Source organism: Petaurus breviceps, unplaced genomic scaffold (assembly GCF_028583685.1).
Source record: "Petaurus breviceps papuanus isolate PSGF00001 unplaced genomic scaffold, PetGlider_PUasm1.0 37, whole genome shotgun sequence".
NCBI lineage: Eukaryota > Metazoa > Chordata > Mammalia > Diprotodontia > Petauridae > Petaurus > Petaurus breviceps.
Genome location: NW_027186296.1, coordinates 97,501,573 through 97,525,292, shown reverse-complemented (window position 1 = coordinate 97,525,292; position 23,720 = coordinate 97,501,573). Strand labels below are relative to the sequence as shown.

General features: G+C 34.5%; 1 protein-coding gene across 4 annotated transcripts in view; it reads right to left on the bottom strand.

The window, feature by feature from the left end:
* Positions 1-4,003: 4,003 nt before the first annotated feature.
* Positions 4,004-23,720, bottom strand: part of SEC23IP (SEC23 interacting protein) — a 33,661-nt gene continuing 13,944 nt past the window's right edge. For 2 of the 4 annotated variants that reach the window (XM_069099095.1, XM_069099094.1), the window contains exons 6-19: positions 23,014-23,131; positions 20,974-21,063; positions 20,298-20,439; positions 19,231-19,439; positions 18,177-18,289; positions 17,798-17,947; positions 17,471-17,566; positions 14,529-14,723; positions 9,994-10,149; positions 9,501-9,603; positions 8,688-8,873; positions 7,884-8,046; positions 7,225-7,323; positions 4,004-4,850 (exon numbers count right to left, since the gene is read on the bottom strand). In XM_069099095.1, the coding sequence (XP_068955196.1) occupies positions 7,242-7,323; positions 7,884-8,046; positions 8,688-8,873; positions 9,501-9,603; positions 9,994-10,149; positions 14,529-14,723; positions 17,471-17,566; positions 17,798-17,947; positions 18,177-18,289; positions 19,231-19,439; positions 20,298-20,439; positions 20,974-21,063; positions 23,014-23,131 (1,803 nt within the window). In that variant the 3' untranslated portion in view covers positions 4,004-4,850; positions 7,225-7,241. The remainder of the gene's footprint in view (positions 4,851-7,224; positions 7,324-7,883; positions 8,047-8,687; positions 8,874-9,500; positions 9,604-9,993; positions 10,150-14,528; positions 14,724-17,470; positions 17,567-17,797; positions 17,948-18,176; positions 18,290-19,230; positions 19,440-20,297; positions 20,440-20,973; positions 21,064-23,013; positions 23,132-23,720) is intronic. The other 2 variants (XM_069099096.1, XM_069099097.1) reach the window with 2 other exon arrangements.

Below are 23,720 nucleotides of genomic sequence, written 5' to 3'. Positions count from 1 at the left end.
CCCCAAAGAAGATCAATAACAGAGAAACAGAACCATGTGTAAAAGTATATTTACAGAAACTTTTTTTTCTTTACTAAAAAATGGAAAACAAGTGCCCATAAACTGGAGAAATAGCTAAACAAATTATGGCATTCTAAAGTAATAGAATTTTATCATATCTTTATGAATATGAATCTTAATGAATATTTTATATTCAGAGAAATATGGAAAGACTTAGATGAACTGATGAAGAGTGAAATGATTAGCAGAAGAATATACATAACAATAAAAGGAGAGGAAAAACTTTGAAAGCCCTCAGAACTTTGACAAAAGCAGCAACCAATCATGGCTTCAGAAGACTGATGATGAAACATACCTCTCACCTTTTGGTGGTGACAGGACAGATTAGAACAAGGGCTCTTAACTTTTTCCTAAGGCGGACCCCTTTGGCATTTCCACAAAAGCTATGGACTCTTTCTCAGAATATTTTTCAAAGCATAAAATATATAGGACTACAAAGGAAACCATTTATATTTAAAGTTACCAAATTAAAAGAAAAATATAAACAAATTTGCTGACCCCAGATTAAGACGTTAGAAGAACATAACGCAGTTATATGGTCTTTTTTTCTTTTATTTTAATGGTCTCAAAAAAAAAACAACTAGTGTTGATTTATTAGGCTTCACTACACACATCTGTTAAAGGAAAGGGCTTAAACTTAGGGGTAGAGGGGCAACCAGGTAGCACAGCGAGCAAGAGCACTGGCTCCAGTGTTGGGATGAACTGGGGATCAAATCTGAGCTCAGACTCTTATTACCCACCCAGAAACACCTGGCTGTGTAACCTTGAGCAAGTTACTTAACCCCAATTGCTTAGGGGCGGCCAGGTGGCTCAGCGAGTACCCGGCTCCAGTGTCGGGATGACCTGGGGATAACCTGGGGATCAAATCTGGGCTGAGATACTTAGCACCACACCCAGAAATAACTGGCCATGTAACCTTTGAGCAAGTTACTTAACCCTGATTGCTTTAAAAAAAAAAAAACTTGGGGGTAGAAAATTAAAGTCGGTTAGTTGGTAGTAATGACATTTTTAAAAGAGCATCAATAAAACATTTTGTCAATAACTTATCAAAATATTTAACAAAAAAAACTACTCATAACAAAAACCAGTAATAAAAATTTAGCAATTCTATCCACAGGCTTTTTCAGGGTCTCAGAATGTAATTCATCTGGGCCAGGGAACTTGAACTCATTTAAAACAGCCAGGTATCTTCCTACTATCTCCTCACTCATATGGGCTTTCAATTCCCATGAATCATTTGTTCTCTCTCCCCTTTTGATAAAGAACACATAAGCAAACACGGGCAGTCCACCTTCTCTCATCTAGCCTAGGCTTATAGTTTCATCCTAGATTCGTTCTTCCTCTTTTTCACAGCATAGTTAAAAATACACTTCTTTATCCAATTCCTTTAGTATCATCCTCAGGAATTCAAAGTTTCATCCCAAGAAGACATCTTAGTTGTTGTGATACCTTAGGAGGTAGAAAATAACCATTTATTAAGCACTTCCTTTGTGCCAGGCACTATATTGGGTGCTTTACAAATACCTCACAACCACCCTGGGAGGTAGGTGCTATTATTGTCCTCATTTTACAGGTAAGAAAGCTGAAGCAGAGGTTAAGTGACTTACACAAGGTCACACAGCTATCTTCCCAATTCTTGGCCCAGTGCTCTATTTACCATGCCATCCTACTGCCACCTTGGAAGAAATTGGAGTTGTGTGGTAAAAGTAACCAATTGAACTGTAATTGATCCCACATTGAGTATCAGGAAGCAGATGGTACTCCCTAAAGCATTTTGTTCTGTCCCCAGAAGACACTACACAACTTGGCTAACTTTAGATTATTGGGTCAAGAAAGAACTCTGGTACAAAACACATTCAACTGTCAAGATGGCAGCAGGCATCTATAAGTGAAACTTGTGCTATGTATTCGTGTGCTGCATATCTGAAAAGTGTAAGCACTAGCAAGACTTTGGAGTTTGTGCAGATAGGCTTTTAACTCTGAAGAGAGGAACAACAGAAATATCAGTTGTTCCTGACCTTTTAGTCTTAATGCTTTAAAGATTTAAGTCTTTTGATTTTCCATCTTGTCAAGAAATACTTTGTTCTACAGGGTTATACGGCTTATATATGGCTACAGGGTTAACAGAACTAGTCCTAAAGTTGGAATCAGAGGAAAACGCACCAGAAGCATCTTTTCTATTTTTTTCTTAAGCATTTAGAAAAGGAATTATGAGAAAGGATTCATTCACTGACATAGTGAAAAAAATAAAGAGGCAGCCATCCCTCTGTACTCTTCCTGAGTCAGACAACATTTAGAACGGTGTGTTCACTTCTGGGCACTAAATTTTAGAAAGGACATTTAAGAACATTGAAATGGCAACTTGGAGAATAAAAGGCTTAAAGATCATGCTATAAAGAAGCTCAGTTGAAAAGAGTAGAACTGTTTAGCCTTGGGAAGACATTGGAGGGGCAGAACATTAAAGCTGTCTTCAAGTGTTTTAAGGGCTACCCACAAGGAAAAGATCTGACTTGTTCAGCTCAACCTAAGAAGACAAGATTGGGAGTAATGGGTATGTGGAATCAGAACCCTAAACCTGTCATATTTAGTTGTGCTTCTGTAGAGACTGACATCATTGTAAAAGCCTGAAGATACATTAAAATGTAGCTAACCTGAAGAAATTAGAAAGAAGTGTGCTTTCATGGAAAAGAATGCCATCTCTTGGCAGTGCAATGGAAAGAGCCTAGAATATTGCAAACAAAACACAATTAACTATATGCTAATCTCCTTTCTGTTTTCCTGCCCTAGCACTACACTACCTACCCTCCTTGTGCCCCGTTCCCATTTGTCTTCCAACTCTATACCACCCTTAATTTATTCTTTGGCTTCCCAACCAAGTTTTTTTTTCTTTTTGGAGGGGGGAGGGCAGGGCAATTGGGGTTCAGTGACTTGCCCAAGGTCACACAGCTAGTAAATGTGTCAAGTGTCTGAGGCCAGATTTGAACTCAGGTCCTCCTGACTCCAAGGCCAGCGCTCTATTCATTGCGCCACTCAGCTACCCCTCAACCAAGTTCTAAGACTAAAAATGGGTCAAGCCATATTCCACATGGTTAGAGAACACAGTTGTCTGCTTATTTGTCTGTGGTCAAGACCTACCCTTATGTACCCAAGTAATAAAAATGCCTTGGCTAGTTTGGGGGGAAAAAAAGTACTGAATTTATTCTTGACAGGTAAAAGTAAGAGACAATTTTAATCATATAGGAAAAAACTCTTAGCAGGAAAGGAGAATCAACTACTTTATGAAACAGTTAAGTTCTACTTCACTAGAAGTCTTTGGACAGAGTTGGCTATGTTGCAGAATTCCTATTGAGGGATGGATTAGACTAGATGACCTCCTTCAGGTTCCTTACAACTCTGAGATTCGATAATACTGGCCTAAAAGGAACACGAAGCAGGCTGCAATTCCAGGTCTAACTAGCCAAGTCATTTGATAAGGTATTTTACTTCTCTTGGCCTCAGTAGTTTGAAAAAACTTTAGTCGAAATGATCTCTAAAACGCTTTCCAACTTCATTCATGTCTATGATACATGACTGTAAACATAATTATGCAATGAACATGTTATATTCAAATATGTTAAAATATACTTACTTTCAATATTATTAGGTATTCATCACTGAAACTAAATGTATACTGAAAAGCCAGAACAAAAATATACAGAAAAACATAAATTTGCTGTAAAAATGCAGATGTTACTATTTTACTCACGCTAATCAGAACATATACATACACAAAATGTGTATCATACATTGATTCCCCTCCCCAAAAAAATCACCATGTTTCATGAGTTATGTAAATAGTGCAAAATGCTTCTACTGCATAACAAAAGAAGAGTTAGCATTAGGAAAATATTTAGATAATTTGAATTAAAAATGTAAAACTGAAAGAAATATTAAAGAGCCATCCTTCATAGATTATTAGCTTTATATCTTAGAAGTGATACATTTCATATTTTGCAACACACTTTGGTAAAAATGAAACTATTATCTCACCAAAACCCACTTTGGTTTTTTACATTATTTGGAACATCAGCAGCCAGATTACAGCATCAGCTCTCTAAGATGACAAAATGGGAAAATGATCTAACTTTCTGTCTCTGACCTCCATTCATTTTCACGAGCAGAGATACACACCCTGTGGCAGCTCTCATACCTCTTTAGAAGAGCATTTACCTCCATAAGTATCTCATCAGTAAAAGAGCATCATAAGGCCTGAGATCCTTCTTAGACTATAATTTTGTAGCTTACTTTTAGCAAATACAAACGACCCTGCATTCAAGCAGCTCAAAGCTAAAATTCACATTTTAAGTGGAAAATGAATTATTCAAAAAAAAATATTACTACAGTTTCTCAAGATGTCCTTACTTTCATAAAAAGGACATCCTGACTTGATGAAAAAAAAATACAAGTTTACCAACGCTCTCACAATAGTTTGCTAGGGATTAGAAATAACAGTCCGCATGCTACAAACCTATTTTCATTGATCACATCAATTTGACAACTGTACAGCTAAAATGATTTGAGAAAATTAAAACTGCATCATTTGTTATAGTATACATATATATTTTCCCAATTTTATTTTGTAAAATGTGGTATTGATGGTGTTGGGTTTTGTCTCATTGTCTGTTTATGTTTTTAAACAAAATTTTGTATCTCAGAATTGTAGAAGGAAGAATTGATGAAACAATTTGCTGTCATCCTTCACCAGAGTAGGGATTCCTTTTAGAATTTTCTCAGCACCATAGTGGAACATTCTGTAAAAAAGATTTAAAAAAATCAGTGAACTTTCTAGATTTAAAATAACAATATAGTTAAATATCAAATGTTAAATATCAAACAAAAGTGTTGCTTCCTGAAAGAAAAAGAAGGGAAGAAGCTTCTATTAAGTGCCTAGTGTAAGTCGAGATCTACACTAAGTGCTTTACAAATATAAAAGCAAAGAAAACTCATAGTTCACAGTACAAATTCTATAAACTGATTAAGGAAAACAATAAATAAATATAAGGCCAAGCCCTAATATTGCCTGCCCAATTTGTGGGGACATCCTAACAAATATTCTGTGACTTTAGCTAAACTTTATTATGATATGCTAACTTCATAACAAAACAGAGAAAAATAGACATTTAAAAATCTACATAAACTATACAAGTTAATTCAAAATAATTCTAAAGACATTTATCTTTAGACTATAACTGAAAGAGTCCATGTATCATAAACTTAAGGAACTACACATCTAAAAATTTACTGACTTGCATGTGTGAATGAACTAGTTAACACAAATGAGTATTTTTAGATCATTTTGATGGTTTGCGTAAATTTTACTACTACTAAAACTGATCCAAAAAGCAGAGAAAGAGAGCCAGACTCAGAGTCTGGAGGACCTGGGTTTGAGTCCTGACTCTGACTCACAGTGGCTGTGTAAACTTTCAGTGCCCCAGGCAATTAAGACTACAAGAAACAAAGAAGTTGCTGCTCTGTAATACTAGAGAATTCCTTACTGGGAACTCCCTAGTGAAATCACAGATATAGATCAAAACTATCTCCCATTCCTTACAAAATGAGACAAAATGCTAAGGAAAAGAGATTCAAAATTTTTTTTTCATATTAGACAACAATGCTATCAAATTCCAGGATATTTCTTCAGTGATAAACCTTGGATAATTCAATAAAATGGCTCCCAAATCTAAGACTGTGAAGCCTTCCGATGTTACATTTCAATAATTTGAATACTGCTATCTATGTGAAAAAGAAAAAGTTGTGGTGGCTGGGGGTGAAGTGAATAGAGCACCGGCCTTGGAGTTAGAAGGACCTGAATTCAAATCCATCCTCAGACACTTAACACAAAAAACTAGCTGTGTGACCTTGGGCAAGTCATTTATCTCCAAGTGCCCTACCTTCCCTCTCAAAATTAAAGAAAAAGTAAACAATGGTAGAGAAAAATGACAAAAATAATTCCTTTGCCCATTCTAGTTTTGACCAAGATGTGTTACAATCAGAACAAAAAAAATTATTCTAAAAGGTCTTAAATACCAAATTTGGTCAAATTAACTAGAACAGTTGGTCAGCTTGGCAGTAAAAATCAGTCTGACTAGCAGAAACAACATTTGCAAGTACTTGCCAATTACATAGCTATATAAATGTACGGCAAAGATCACACAAAATTTAGTTGCAATATTCCAGGAACGGTCCTGTTACCACCTAATTAAGCACAATGTACCTCTGATAAGAAATACTATTAAAAAAATATTAAAATGGCAATATCAGTAGTCTACTGTATCTGTGACAACTGAGGATCCCCAGAGAAGACTAAGATTAAAAGAAAACTTAGACAAGTAGCACAGCATGAATCAGCCTCAAACTCTATTTTCTGAACATCAGCATTTCAAACTGTTAGAGTAGACAGAAGGCTAATTTTTAAAATTTGTTTAAATATTATAGTACCACTAGGATGCCTAATATTATGTGAAAACTGCATCTAGCATTATATAGGTAGACACTTTTGGGAAGTTCCACTAAGCAATGAGGATAAGATGCTCAAGTTTACTATCAGATACTCTATATTACTAATAATTCTCTGAATACCCAATTTTTATGTTGTTTTAAATGAGCTCTAGGAATATTTATGCAACAGTAAGAATAAAGTGTTTTTGATATATGAAAAATTAGTTTGTTGATAGAAAACAAAAAATTGTTAGAATTCTGTATTCAACAGTCTAAGATGAAGTTTAACTCTACAAAGTATAGTAAGCTGTCTAGTTTTAAAATAGTTCTACCACCTTTATATTTTTAAAAGCCATATTTACATACACATATAATGATACAGGTAAGAATTATCTGAATTAATGATACATTTTAGGAATCCCTGCATGCCTGCCATGTACACTGAGACACTGTTACAAACAAGAAACCAAGGATAAATGCATTAAATTTTACATATAGAAAGAAATATCATAAAGTAATATTAATGTAAAACGTGAGTCAAGAAGTTACAAAATGTTTCGTTCTCCACTAACTATTGAGCAGAGGAGAGAAAACAGCAAGAAAAGATCTAGGTATCAGCTCCACGAAAACACTGAGAGATGGGAGCATTCAGTTCACAGTTTATATCATTATTTAAAAATCACATACTAGGAATTGTAGTTTCATCAGTGCTGAGGCTGTTCAGGGCTGATGTTCATTGTTCGATAAATTTCTTTAAGTAGTAACAGAGCAGTATCTTCAGATTCCCTATAAAAAAGGCAATTTCACTTCAGAAAAAAAAGACACTAATAGAATTAAATATCTATGTACAATGGAAGATAAAAACAGATTACCAAGAAAACTATTTAATACTGGAATTGTCCAAGAGGAAGGAAGAAATGGTTATCTGTTCTGGTTATACATACACACACACATATTTTTTAATGGACATAAGAGATGACTTTTCATTCCTATTCTGTAGAAAAGTATGGAAGTACATAAAAGTATGCTTTTTAAAAAGTATATAAAAAATACTAACTTTGAGGCAAAGGAAAATGTGTGCTGCCACCTCATGGATAACAAAAAATAAATCTAAAAATACTTCACAAGAAATTGGAGGTCTTTCTTTTTTAGTAAGGGAAAAAGCAAACTAAAATTCAATGACAACATAACTATAGAAGTTTTCACAGAAACTTCAAGTGTTACGTTTGTTTTAAACAATGTAAAGTCACATAATTTTGTTCCTCCATGAGACCTATTGAAAATGACTTTAAAATACAAATGTCAAAGATAACTAGTAACTAAAGAATTACAATGAGAATTCTTACCAGTAACATAAGTGACTCTGAAGAGCGAAAAGATATTCATTAAAACTTTCTATTGGCTTTTCTTGTAGAACGTAGTCAATACGGCGGCCTCCGTTTAACATTCCAACCTTTCCTAAGAAGTCCTCATCCTTGGAAAAATCTGGACTTTCAACAATCTTTTCTGCTAGAATTTAAACCATTTCAACATAAAAGTCAATCACTCAATCATAATCCTTTGATTTTAGCTGACTTTCTGGACTCAAAGAGAAATGATGCTTGACACGACACCCGAAGCAACCTGGGGAGCTACCAGGCTGACTCCTCATTCTTCCAAAGGGCCAGGGAAAGTTAGGACAGGTTACACAAAGAGAAGAGGAGAACAGCCAACCAGCTGACAGAAGTTGTGAAGAAAAGGGGTGAGGGAGCATTGCAGAAAAGAAAGGAGACAGAATTAGAATCAGAGAAATCCAAAATTATCCTGGAACAATGACCTGACATTGTACTATTATCTAAATTACAATTAAATAAGTAAGACAAAAGATGTCTCAAAGGAGACACCTTTAAAATATTCTAGTACTCATCTCTGACTTTCTACTCTTGGCTCATGCTTCCCTACAAGATTAAAAATTGCATAGTAGTAAGAAACAGTGAAAAGAGAATTAGCACACTGAAATTTCCTATTTTGAGAAGTCAAACTAAGCTGTATCAGGGCTTTCTCTACACAAAGATATCTTAACTTTTCAAGAATAAAGACAGCAACTGAACAATTTCCAAATATTATATCATGGAAGAGAAAATGTCTTCATAGGGAAATATCAAATTTACCTTCCACTACTTGCTTTTCTTCTTCTTCTTTGATTTGACTAGCTACCTTCTCCAATTCTTCTTGTAACTGAGTAGAAGATGTGTGAGCACGTGCAAACTCATTTAATATCTGCCAGGCACTTTTCAAAGAACTTATAACACCTTGTTTCAAATCAGATCCCATACGAGAGAGACTTTCTTTCAGCTCTAAACAAAATCAAAACACCAATCTAAGAGATTTATGAAAAAAAAAATCCCAAGCTACTAAAAGTCAGATTTTTCAATGTGTTGATTTGGTTTTAATGAATTTTTTCTTTTCATCTTTTTAAAATAAATGCTGCATCAGGGATGGTTCTCTGGGAAAGTTAAAGGAATGGATACAGGGGGAAATCTAAAAAACCAAAGATATCAGTAAAAAAAAATTTTAAATTAAAGACAAAAGTAAACATCTAAAGGACCTAAAGAAAATAAATTATTTCTCAAATTTCAATTAAACTTAGTTTCTCATGCAAGCACATTGCTCAATATTTCCAATTACATGTTCAAGAACCCTTTTTTTTGCCCCATGAAATTTAAGTGAATAGATCTGATCAAGATAGTGAATAAAAATTTCTTCACAGGAACAAAATAAACATCTATTATAGACTGTTTGCCATCATCTTCCTTCTCAATGTCGCATTTTTACCCTCTCCACTCCTACAATCATTAATATAAGCTCTTCAAGAGTAGAAATGTTATTTACTATTTCTTTTTCATTTCCCCAAACTACCAAGTACTGTATGTGACAGTAAATAAATAATGAACAATAAATCTTCTTATTGTGACTGCCTTTACCTAGGTGAAGTCTTTTTCTGCCTTTGTGATGTGGAATGAGAACTGGTTTTATATCCAAATCTGGAATTATCATAGGTTCTAATCTATATGCCACAGGATCAAGCTGTAAATAAAGAAATGAAGAATTACTGAAAAATAATTTATTTATCTTTAGTTACACATCTTACTTGAGTGAAAAAAAAGAGTACCTAAGCAACTTTATGAATAGACCGGACTCATCAATTCTCTATGAGACATAAAAATGTCCAAACTAATGAGTCAAAGCAATTTGTATAAATAAAATCTTTTTTTCCCCAAAGAGACTAAAGACAGAGCCAGAAAGCTACATGGAAGGCATTTCACCAAAGTTCTAATACCCCAAAATAACAGTGTACCTTACTGACAAATCTCAAAGATTACTAGCAACCTGGTAAGAACCATAAGAATCTACATATAAAAACAGCACATCCTTCTACTTTTTTCCAAATGAAAAAAAAAAATGAAATTTGCTCACCGGATGGTAAATATTAAAGAACCCTTTGCAGGTAGGAAGCCTGTAATTCTCATCTATCCTGTCCACTCCACGTACAGTGAGAAAGACACCAATCGGTGAGCCCAAGGCAAAGAAAATCTCTGGTTCAAAGTCTAATGAGTTATAAACCACAGAAACCTAATCAGAATTAAATGAGGGGAGGGGAGAAAAAAATAAGTTTTTCATTGTCTTATAATACAATTTCAAAATACACAATCTACTGAATTAAACATAATTAAGCTATAGTCAAGCATTGTTACCATTCAACACATCAGGTCTGCATGTGCAATATGGCTACAGCAGCAATGTACTTAGCACCTGTAACAGCTGTCATGAACTATAATTGCTGTCTTATTAAGAAACCTGTTAATGAATTGATGCTGAGTGAAGTGAGCAGAACCAGGAGAACATTGTACACAGAAACAGCAACACTGTGCAGTGACTAACTTTGACAGACGTAGCTCTTCTCAGCAATGCAAGGATCTAAGACAACTCCAAGAGACTAGTGATGGAAAACACTATGGAGTCTGAATGCAGATGGAAACATACTACTTGCTCTCCTTTTTTAGCTTCTTCTTTCTCATGGCTCCTCCCATTGGTTATAATTCTTCTTTACAACATGAATAATGTGAAAATATGTTTAACATGAATGTATATGGAAAGCCTGTATTAGATTGTATGCCGTCTTGGGGTGGGGAGGAGAGGAGGGGGAGAAAATCTGGAACTCAAAATCTTATGGAAGTCAATGTCAAAAACTAAAAATAAGTAAAATAATTAATAATAATAAGAAAAAGAAACCTGTTGAATTACAAGTCAACTCCAAACAAAACAAATCAAATGCTTATCGGATACAAAAAACTGTGCTTGGTCCTAGAGGAGGTATAAAGTTTATATAAGACATAACACTGTCATAATGCTTATAGTCTGGTAGTAACAGAAGACACCCATAGCTATACCCAAATCTATCTGTGATGTTCTTAACATAAATATTCTCCCCAAAGATGCAAACAACCTATGCATGCCTCTTCTTCCTGCAGGACTCTTGTTCATGTCCCGGGTTCAAATTCCAACTCTGCCATCTAACTCCTCTGTGACCTTGGGCAAGTCCTTTTCCTCTCTGGGCCTCAGTTTCCTCATCTGTAAAACCAGAGGGTTGGACTAAAGGACCTCTGAGGTCCCTTCCAGCTCTTAAATGCATCATTTTATGATCCTAGATCCTCCCATAAGTCTATCACCAAGAGTCCACCCAACAAGCTGGGGGGCTCCCTTGCTTTTCCTAGACATCAAAAGGTTATCAATGGAGCTCTAACTATAATAACCTATCACCTAATTGCAATACTTACTAACACATAAATGTACTGGGAAGTTTTAAACAAACTGATATAAATCAGGCAAGGTCTTCCATGGAGGAGGAATCATTTGAGCTGTTTTGAAGGATAGGTGGGAATTCAATAGAAATAAAGAAAGAAATCACTCCAGCCACAGCAAGTGGCAAAAGCACAAACCAGGAAAAACAGTTTATGTTGGAGGGCAGTTATTGTTCCAGTTTCACAAAAACACAGAACACAAGAAATAAGGTATAAAAAGCTGGACAAGTAGGTACCAACTTATAGAAAGTATTAAATGGTAGATAAAGGAGTTTGGACTTTTAGTCAATAGAGAAGCATATTTTTTAAAATGTCCTTTTTAGTTTCTCTAGAAATATTTCTCTAGTCTAAAAGACTTTCTCAGACTTGTCTCATTCCCTTGCCTCCTCCCTCTCTTCCACACCAACACCTTCCCCGCCCCAACCTCCATATACAGAAAGGTGGGTAACAGGTTAAGAACCAAAGATTAAGGCTGTTGTTAAGGAATTGATTAGAGATGGCAACTAAACATAGCACATAGAGTACCTTGTCTACTTAAGAATATGTCCTTCCTTGAGCCCTGGCAGCATAAAGCACCTGGGCTATTGACCCAACTAGGGGCAATCTGTTCTTTCCCCAATCCCTCTATTCAGAAAGTATTTGTATATTTATAAGAGGGCAAAGACCTTTGTAGTCCTGGAGGGAAATGGTCAAGAAGAGAATCCAAGTAATAACTATTCTGGAATATTCATCCAAAACTTTATTTTAACATTTTGTTATATCCCTTATTACTTCATATTATCTTGGGAAGAGACATGCACAAAAGCATGAGAAGTTTCACCAGTTTGGACTTTATTCTCCCTAGAACTGGCTTGATTTTAGACTAATGTGAAATTAAATTGTTTCCAGAAAACTTGTGCCCAAAATACAGAGTTCAGATTAATGTCATTTGCTTTGACATCAATGAAGCAAAGTAGAGTCACTGAAGATTTTTTTTTGTTGTTTTTTGGAGGGGGAAGGCAGGGCAATTGGGGTTAAGTGACTTGTCCAAGGTCACACGGCTAGTAAGTGTTACGTGTCTGAGGCTGGATTTGAACTCAGGTCCTCCTGACTCCAGGGTTGGTGCTGTATTCACTGCACCACCTAGCCACCCCATCACTGAAGATTTTAAAGGTGAGGCATTTCACAGCCAGATCTATGCATAAGATTAGTCTGGCAGTGATAAAAAGGACTGCTGGAAGCTGGAAAGATTTATCAAGAGGTTATTATAATGATCTAAGGAAATGGCAATGAGGATATTACCAGGATAGTGACAACTGGTATAAGGAAGAAGGGCAGATGTTAAGAGATGGAAAATAAGGATTTTTGCCTAGAATCATCCTAGATAACCTCAAAGGTCCCTTCAAGCTTTTCTATCTATGATCATTATATTGTGGGGTCAGACTTTGCAAGACTTGTAGCTGACTGGCTATGAGGAGAGGGAAGACTAAAAACTCCAAGATTCCCAAAACTTCCGATACCATGGGAGTATGGGTAAATGGTAGAGCCATTAAGAGAAAAAGAGAATTTCAAGATGAATGATATTAGTAAGTTCAGTTTGGGTATGGTAACTCTGATGAACAAATGGAACACTCCCATGGGGAATTCCTGTGGGCAAATGAAAATAATAGCCTAGAGCACAGGAGAGTTCCCTGAGTCAACACTACAGATTTGGGAACCATAATTAGACTAGAAGTAGCAGTTGAAGTCACAGAAAAGAACATGAGTGTGCCATAGGGAAATGTCTAAGAGAAGCAAGGACAGAACCATGGGGCTCAGGGCAAGCATAAGGAGACAGAGTAGGATATAAGAAATTACTTAAAAGAACTAACCAGGTTGAAACCTAAGAAGAGAAAGAATACAGTAGAAAGGGGTAATCAAAAAAGTTCAAGAAGACAGAAGGGGAAGTGAGGGTTTGACAATTTTACATTAAGCAGGTCTGGAAACTCTGACAGTAGTAACTGGTATAATAAAGGCCTTAGTCAGAATAAAAGAGCCTTTAAGGGTATGGGAGTAGAAGTATTCGGTATAAAAGACTTCTATGTTTCATAATTAAAGGGAAAAGAGAGATGGAATTAAAAAGCCAAGAGAACTGTTTTAGGATTGGGGAAACCACACTTGAAGACAGAAGGGAAGTAGACAACAACAGAGAGAGAAAAACTGACTATGTAAGGGGAAATAACTACTAGAGCAAAGTCACTGAAGAGGTTGGAGTAAATGGGATCAAAAATGCAAGCTAATAGTTCTGTCACAAGAGAAAAGGAAAGAGGGATAAAGTGGAGTTTTTAAAAGAATGAAGAATGTGACCATGAAAGAAGTAAAGAAGTGGCAAAGTGACCCAGTTCCCACCAGCTCCACTGGTCAGTAGTCACAGTCTTCTCAGTGAAATGGGAGGCTGAGTTATCTGCTTTCAGCAGGCAAGGTAGGCAACTATTCTTGAGGAGAGAGGAAAAGGAATGAAATCAATAAAGTAGAATAGAAAATTGTCAAGCATCAAGTATAAATGAAGTGAAGTGAAGAATTTTATATATTAGCAAAAGTGACTACAATACTAGTATTTCACACTTCTTACAGGTTCACATTTCATCATTCAATTTGTTGAAAGCTATGTAATAAGGACTTAAAACTTCACTTCTTGCCACTTTTATCCTCTAATCTGACAATCTGACTGGTATCCAAATAGAAAATTGTAATAATACAAGCAATATCAGAATTATGCCTTAAAGCAATGTTTTAAGATGTAGCACAAAGCAATGCATTCCAGTATCTACATTCCGTCATATTCTCCCTGCCTCATAGCCTCAACATTAATGGAAAACTATAAGGAGGGTAAATTATTCTTCATATAACAATTAATCATTATAAGCAAAATCTTTGTGAGAGGCAATATATAAAACAGAACGTTAGATCTAGAGTTCATCGAAGTTCAATCTCCTTACTTCAAAAATAAGAAAAAAGGAACCCAAACAGAGGTAATATCTTGTCTTATGTCATACAACTAGATATTGACAGATTGTGACTAGAATCCAGGTCTTGGGCTTCCAGTCTACTGTGCTTCCCACTACGCCATGTTACTACTGCAATTATTTATATTTTTACATATAGCCATATGAAGTCAAGCATTAAACTTGCCTGTCCTGTTCCAACTTCAAAGGAGTCATAATTTACATGCACAGATGACACAAAAGGACCAACTGGAAGTTTTCTCTTTGATGGATCAGCCTCTGAAACCAGGGGAGTTGTTTCTTTTGCTTTCTGAGCAGTTTCTTCTTGACCTCTTAAGTTAGCCATCAAGGTTTTCTTGTCTGAAGCCTCTTTTTTCTGCTCCTGTCAAAGAACCAATCTCAGATTTTATGCCTAATGAAAACTCGAGCTGTGGTATCTAAAAAGTTGAACACTGAATTCTGCAATTCAAACTTAAAAATACAGAATATGTCAAGATGTATTTTCCCTATGAAATCATGCATGTAACAACAGAAATGTTCATTAACGCAACACTAACATTCTGATCTACAAAACATTCCTATCATTTTTAAATGTGTCTACATACATTTTATTTCTCCATAACTACCAAAATATCCTGGGCAAAAAGTTTGGCCTCCAAACAGGATGGATGACAATGAAGAGATTCTGAATCTATAAGCCACACAGAGAAATTAACCTCATTACTTAATAGACGAGCTTTTACAGAAGACAATGTGCTTCTTTCTAAGTGGAACCTGCTCATTTACCGAAAACATTTTCTTACTGGAATCCTATCCTTCTCATTCCTAAGATGAGGAGCAGTTCCCTTTCTTAAGCCCTTTTATTTCAACAGCAATTATCAATTTAGTCTTTACAATTTACAGGAAAACTTGCCTGTACCTAGTTTACCTACCAATAAATTAGCTTTGGTCATTAATCAATCTGGAATCAAAGTCAGGTGCCTCAACTTCAAGAGAACAGGGGAGTCATGATATTAAAAACAAAGTCTGACAGTCTTAGAAATAGAGATCTTAGGGGCGGCCAGGTGGCTCAGCGAGTAAAAGCACCGGCTCCATTGTCGGGATGACCTGGATCAAATCCGCGCTCAGATACTTAGCATCACACCCAGAAATAACTGGCCGTGTAACCTTAAGCAAGTTACTTAACCCCGATTGCTTTAAAAAAAAAAAAAAGAAATAGAGATCTTTACTCTGACATTCTGGAAATTCTGTAAAACCTGTTCATTTTCTGGGTATTCAAATTTTTAACTGCAAGACAACGTTTAATCAAAATTTAGAATAATCTACCTCCTCATCGAAAACTGACTTCTACTTATTTGTTGACATACTACATTCATTCATTTCAATGAATACTGATTAAGTGCCCACTCTGTTCAAACAAGACACAGCTCCTCAGGACTTAACCTAACAGTTTCTAAAGTTCAACAGTCAATTTTCCTATGCCTATGCCAATAGCTGTGCTTCTTTCCCCATCCTCATCCTGTTCTTGTAGGCAATAACTAAGAAGTGAGTAAGTCAAAAATATGTCCATATTTATAACATCAGAAAATTCCCCTTGCTCTTTAAATGTTTAAAATTACATCAACTCCTTGAGAAAGATATGTAAAGAAGCTGGCCAAAAACCCTTAAGTCTCATGATTACAAAAGAACCGGTTTACTTTGGTTCAATTATTCAGTCACAATAAATCAAATCAGCAAATCATTTATCTTGGTATTGATTTAGTAGTACCTTGCAATCTATATAAAAAGTAGAAACTGATGAAAGCTCAGAAAAGAAAGCTTCATAGGGGTGGCTAGGTGGCACAGTGAATAGAGCACCAGCCCTGGAGTCAGGAGGACATGAGTTCAAATCCAACCTCAGACACTTAACACTTTCTAGCCGTGTGACCTTGGGCATATCACTTAACCCCAATTGCCCTGCCTTCTCCTTCCAAAGAGCAAAAAACAAAAACAAAAAAAACCAAGAAAGCTTCATGGCTGATATAGTAATTTAAAAAGTAAAATAACTGTATAGCCCCCAACTCCTTTGAGGAACACTTTCAAATGAAAATGTCAAAATTTATTGATCCAAAGAACAATGTATTCCACTCAAGGAGACAAATAGACTGTTCCTTAAAACTCCTAATATTTCAGCACGATCTAGCTTTCTTTTCCTTTACTGAAGAGAATGAGATGCAAGGAAGATCAAAAAACTGTTTTATCACAGAATTTTGGTTCAATGACTCATATACCAAGAGATATGGATTTATAACTACAATGATAAGGGAGGATTAATATCCCCAAACTTCAAACAATTGTTTGCCCAAGCTATATTTCTTTGAAATTCTACAATGAATACTATGGACAGGAGGAATTTATCACCCAGAAACATTTCTATAGTCTATATAACAATCTATGTAAAAGTGATAAACTTTGCATCACTTCTCAATTACCAAATTAGGCATAAGGGACACAAAGAAATGTAAAAGAGTGAATTTTTTATTGTTAAGGACCTTAAAATCTAGTTAAACAAAATTCAAAAGGCATGACTGTAAAAGAGACATGTTTAAGTGTCTGCTTACATACAGGATGGCACTGTGCTTTATAGGACATTTCTTAAAATACACAATGTCTTTCAAGACACTTTAAAAGCTTAGAAGTTTATGGAAATTAATTTATTTTATAATATTAGAGTTACACTGTGAAAACACAAAAAGAAATTATACAAGATAAAATATGTCAAGTACCAAAAGAGTGGCAGAGATAGTAAATGACAGTGGACTGTACAACGGGACTATTAGAAATAGTTTTTCCTCTAAGTCCAAACTAGTGAGAAAAAAAATATGAAAGAGCTTTTTCTTCCTTAAGATAAATAAAATATTTTGGTGAATTTATACAGATGTCTAAAGACCCTTTAAGAGAATGATACATAGTCTCTTCTTCCCATGATTCTTTTAAACCTAATCTACTTTAAATCTAGGGGGTTTTTTTCCCCTTGTGTGTTTAAAACTTATAAACTTAGGTACCTGAAACAAATTTATCTAGTATTTTACTAGTTACAGAAAAATTTCCAACAAATAAGCAATTAACAAAAAAAAAAAATGAATTTACCACTTTAGCTGCCTTGTCTTTTACAAAGTTGACTATTTTCTTCCTAGGACCAAGAGGTATTCCCATTTCCTTTAGGTCATCAACTGTACACATAAGCTTTAAAAAAAAAAACACATAAAACTGAAAATTTTCATAATTCTACATTAGTTAAGTTGCTATAACATCTAAAACAGATTACTAACAATTCAACTAAGAACTTTAAATTTTTTAAAAATCACACACAAGGACCAGAAGCTTGGATTTCAGAATCTAAGATTTTATCTCATTCTTAAATTTCCTAATCTGATGAGAAATTTTAAAACAAAAATTAAAAACTATTATCAGTACCAAAGACTCCATGTCTATCTTTTCCTTTTCAAAAGTGCTGATATATTCAGAAAGGCTAAGTGCTTCCAGGGTTTCCTGCAAAGTTAGGACTTCATTTTCAACATCAAGGTCGCAAGATTCATCCATTGGCACCTTTGGATCTTCTAATGCCTTAAGCAGAAAAATAAAAATGGAAAAACATTTGCAAAGCTTTCAGAGACTCTGCCTTCTTAGTCAACAGAAAAGTCATGACATGGGTGAGCTCTAAAATTTCTTATTACATTCCTCAAAGGATGTATTTACTATATGAAAACATTTCTGAAACTTGACAATTCAAGGTTCTGAGGCAAACTTAGCTGCGGCTACAAATCTACATGCTAACTAAACACTCAAGACATACCTGCTTTTCAAAAGGAGCTGCATGCTTCATGATACCATTAGCAGTAGTCAGAGGCACAGTTTTTGAAGTCAAGTCCTTTTGATTAGATAGTATATCAAATAATATCAAAGATCCTGAAGAATACAAAAAAAACTATATTTTCCCACTTATAAAGTTAGTAAGATTTGACATTTTATAGAACACATTTAAATATTTCTTAAAGTATCAAGTGCTTTCCTTACCACAATTCTGTGAGATAGAATGCAAGTATTAGCATTCATTCCTATTGTTTAAATCCCACCCACACTGGCCTTCCTGGGCTTCTATTTCTATTTTACAGAACAGAAAATTGAGGTGGAACTTGATTCAGAATTTTAGCTACTAGTAGTTCTCAAAGTTGTTCACAGAGGTAAAATCCAAAGTTTAAACAAAACTTTGACAGAATATTTGCAGCAAAATCCTCTTAAAATTATTTTTATGCCTATTAGAAAATAATATAAGGTTCATTTAAAAAAACTTAGGGTATTATCTCATAGTACCTTGTAACAGTTTAAGAAACACTGCACTAGACCATGCTATGTCCTAGTCATATGCTCAGTGCTGAACAAAGTCTAATTGATCTAAGCTAGGTAACAAAGTAGAGTGCTAGACCTGGACTCAGAGATCTGAGTTCAAATCCTGCCTCAAATACATAACTTGAGCACATCATTTAACATCTGCCTGACTCAGTTTCTTCATATGTTAAATGAGGATAATAATAGCATCAATCTCCCAGGATTGCTGTTAATCAAATGAGATAATACTTGTAAAGCACTTTGCAGACTTTATTAAGTATTATACAAATGCCAGCTGGTATGTATCATCAACACAAATAATTTACGCAGAAAATGGATATAAATGAAAAAAAAGATAAAGTATATCATAAAGACAAATGAGTTTTAAGGTGAAAGAGTAAGTAGTTAATTGGAAAGTCAGCATTTTAAAGTAAAAGAGTTAAACTTCATCCTTTATAAAACTTTGCTGGCTACAGAAAATCAACCTATAATTAGGTTAAATGCATATGCTAAAAACTTACCCAAGCTATGGCCAGCAACAGAGACCCCTCCTTTAAAACCTGGATTCCGACTAATAAAAAGTGCATGTAGACGGTTTATTTCCATTCCCACTTTTTCCACAATAGTCTGACAGTAGGTGGGGCTATTGTAAAACAGTATGTCTAACAAGGTTTCATTGGTAAAGTGTCGCAGACGGCCAATAGTTGGTAGAGTTATTTTTTTAATGTTCCTTTGAAAAATAAAAATATGAATATATTGAGTCATTAATATCAAGTTCCTCAATAAACATTATTAAGAGTTTCTTATGTACACAATACTGTGATAAGTACTGGAGATGCAAGCTTAAAAAACTCCTGTCTCTGCCATTTTTCTAGACCAGTCCATAAAAGTAAATTTTGACTCACAACCTTGAGGGGAAAAGACAAGGTGGGAGGGAGGCACCAAGAAGAAGGAAATTCCAAGCAACAAAACATAGGAAATATGGGGCATTGCTGTGTGCTCAGCAGGGAGACTATTCTCAGATATGCACCTGTGTATATAGAGTATGCAAAAATTGTGCAGATTTAAACAAACGACATCAGATTGATTAAAGGACTCTAACAAACTGAGAAGAGATCTTAGAGATCATCTAATCCAACACCTTCATTTTACAGGTAAAAAACAACTAAAGGGGTGAAGTAACTTGCCAAAGATTACAAAGTCAATAATTAGTAACATAGCTTCTTAGGAACAGAACCAAGACTTTGAATTTGGGTTACTGGATTTCTTTCTATTAATCCATACTTTCAAGGGCTTACTCCAATATAAATGTAACATACTGTATATTAACATTATTAAAATAGTATAAAGGATTAAAATACAGTTCAAATGATCTCCAATATCTTGTTCAATGTTATTATTTTATAAATGAGCAAACTGAGGCTCAGGGACATATGATCACTTCCCAAGTTGGGACTGAAAGCAGTGGGGAAAAAAAAAAAACATGTCCTAAAGTCTCAGTGTAATAGTTTAATAATAAATCTCTACCTTTCTAATTCTGAACTTAAAATTATGTTGGTCTAAATCTAGAAAATTAACTAATACAAACCTGTCAACACCTGTAGCATCACCATGTAAAGAACTATGCCAATGAACTGGAAGGAATTCCACCCTGCTTACTTTATGGTCATCTAAAGATTTCTTAAAATGTGTCTGCAGCAATTTTAGAGAAACCATCCTGAAATCATCAACTTTAGAAAGAAAAATTAAATAGTTCAGTGAAAAATGCAATACTAGCTAGATCAATGATTATTAATGAAATAATTACAATGTTTAAAATCCCAAAGATATTTTCTGAAGAAAAAAGCAAATCTACTACCTCAATAACACTAAAAAGTAGGGGAATAATTAATAATTCCTTCATTTTAGAAACAAAGAGCGTTATAAAAGAAAACAATGCTATGAAAACATGAATTTAACAAGTAATATAAAGATTTTAAAAAATACAAATTTAATGAAAAATTGACAGAATTTCATTAAGAAACTTCATTTAATTAAAATTGTTTGCAAATATAGTGCTCATGAATGATGGCAGTCAAATGTAAAACCGTGAAAAGTAGTTTTTCTCCTAAATCAACCAAATTTACATTCCTCCTGCTGATATATTATAAACATCACCTAGTATTTTTTGTACAGTTGAAAATTAAAAGTTTTAAGAGCACCTTAACAGTTTATAAATTCATTTTAAAACTATTCTTTGAACAAAAAAGTAATGCTAAACATACCACACTCAATAATGCTTCTAAAACGTAAATCACAAACAGGACCAATGCCATGTACCATAAATACTAAATGGTCAACCTGAGGCATCTCACCTGTGGAAAGAGAAAAATGTTAGCACTTAAAAGTTCTGTTGCCCCAACCCCACTAATACCCCCAGAGTGAAAAAAGTTACCTCTCCCCAGCACACAGCAGAAGGCCCAGTAGGAAAAGGTAGCAGGATACTGCCCTACCTGGAAACTCCCATAATCATCTAACTGTTAAGAACTTTCCAACCCTAGGTCTAGTAATCACTTGGATTACTCATCTCTCCAAGATCTTAAACTCTTATTTTCAGAATTATTATTGAGATAAAACTTGACCATAATTATTTCTTAAACATCCACCCCTATATCCATTTTACTTAAAGAACTTTTAAAAGTTCCTCAAATATGCTTAACATAAATGTTTAATTTTTTCATTCCACTTATATTTCACTTCCTTACACATTTACTGTATAATTGACAGCAAACATGAAGAATATGAAGTCGAAATGAATTTCATACTTCATGTTATAACAAATGAAACTAGTGTGTTCACAAACTGTAATAATCCAGGATTGTTCTTCCCTACACAAAGGTATAAGAAAACAAAAGCAGTCTAGTCAAAAGCCAAAGGCACATAAAACAACAACGTGGTTATTCACACAGGAAGTAAGTGACAAACTGACATATGTATAAAACAGCAATATATTGATACGTTTAATGTCAAGCGAATTTTCTAAATGAAGGGAGGCTTTACAATCCCCAACATTAATGATAATGCCTTTTACCAGCTCAAAAACTGTGTTGAAAATGCTAAAAATGTATACAAATCCTATGTAAACTAAAAAATATGAATTATAAAAATATCTTCCCTCCTAAGAGCATATTTACAAATTACAGGGAAAACAAAGACAGCAGTGATTGTTGATCACAGCAGAGGATAACTAAAATAAAGCATTTCATACAGAAAGTATTAAAATATGAAGTATAAGTAATTTAACATGCAAATTCAATTCACTCAACACACAAAATTTATAATTAGAAATTAAGGAATTAACATAAAAATAAATGAAAAAGCATGAATTTAGAGTCTGACCAAGCAAGAACATGACTGGGAAAATGTGTATAGTCATTAGTAGCAAATAATTTATATAAGCACAGTGAGTACTACAATATTCACATATGAAAAACTATATATAAAAAATATACAAGAAGTTAGATATTTAAAATACATATGAAATGAAATCTAAAATGAAGCCAAGCTGAGTACCCATAATGACCAATCTTGGACCTGCAGAGTAAACAATTAAACTAACTTTTATTCTTTCAGTAAAAGTGTAAAGAATGTTGTATATAAGACAGTTTTAGTTGGTTTTCTTTAACTGTTTTGTTACAAAGGATGGCCCACTTTTTGAAAAGAGGAGGAAGGGATCCTGAAATAACTAAATAAAAAAAAGAAAAGTAATTAATAAAATAATTTTGACAGGAGAAAATGTTACACACAACAAAGATCCCCTTTATAGTAAAAGAATGAGAAAATGTATCAAAACAAATGGACTTGGTGTAAGGAATAGAAGACAACAGAAGATACTAAGAGTAGGTGCTAAAAAAGATGGCATAAAAGAAAAGATGAGAGAGGATTCAAGGAAGACTTCATCAAAGGAAGCATCCATGCACCACAATCCTGTTTCAATTTACGCAAAAGGAGCTGGCTCTCTCAAAACTGTCTATGGTAAATATGTGAATGAAAGTGAACAAGTGAATACAGTTTTATGATCAAACAAGTCAGATAACAGTTACATCTTGATTTTAGGTTCACAATACTTAAGTGGTAGTACCATTAGTCTCCATTTTAAAGAATAAACTAAGGATCAGAAAGGTTAAGTGATTTGCCTACTATCATATAAGTGACAGAGCTAAGACTCAAATTTAGTCTAATTCCAGATTTTCTCTACTATAATAGACTGATGATGAAAGACTTGAATTGTCTGTCTCAACTCTCTCCCCTAGAGGTTCACATACCATCAGGAATTTCATCATGATCATCAATTCCACGTTTTACAACTCTAGGTCTCGTCTGTCCATCCTGTGTGGTCCCCCATTCATCTGGCACAGAGGAAGGCTGAAACTGAACTATAACCTAAAATATACAACAAAAATATTCCTTAAAAAAAACTCCTTGGCACAAAAATTAAACAATTTCATTTCTACCCTGGGCAAAATTCTCTCTTCAAATATACTCTTCAAAATGAGTAAAGTCAAACTTTTGCTATATCTAAATACCTCTATAAGGTGGATGCTACACCCACTGACCCTAAAACTAGTATTATAAAATATATCCACTATATTTAAATAACCAGATTCAACAAGTCAGCTGATAGTATGCAAAAATGTTATGGAGCAGTGAATAGAGCACCAGCCCTGGAGTCGGAGGAAATGTGTTCAAATCCAGCCTCAGACACTTAACACAAAAACTAGCCGTGTGACCTTGGGCAAGTCACTTAACCCCAATTGCCCTCCAAAAAGCAAAAAAAAAAAAAATGTTATCAACTATAGGCATACCTCAATTTGAGCATACTTTATTTGATAATTGTAAGGGTTATGGGATTTAAAGATCTCCCATGCCCCATGGACGTGCTGACATAGCAGAGCAAGAAAAAAAAAAAAGCCGAGCTAATGGTCCTGTGGTTGGCAGTTGGCGGCAGTTGCCTTTTTTTTTTTTTTTTTGA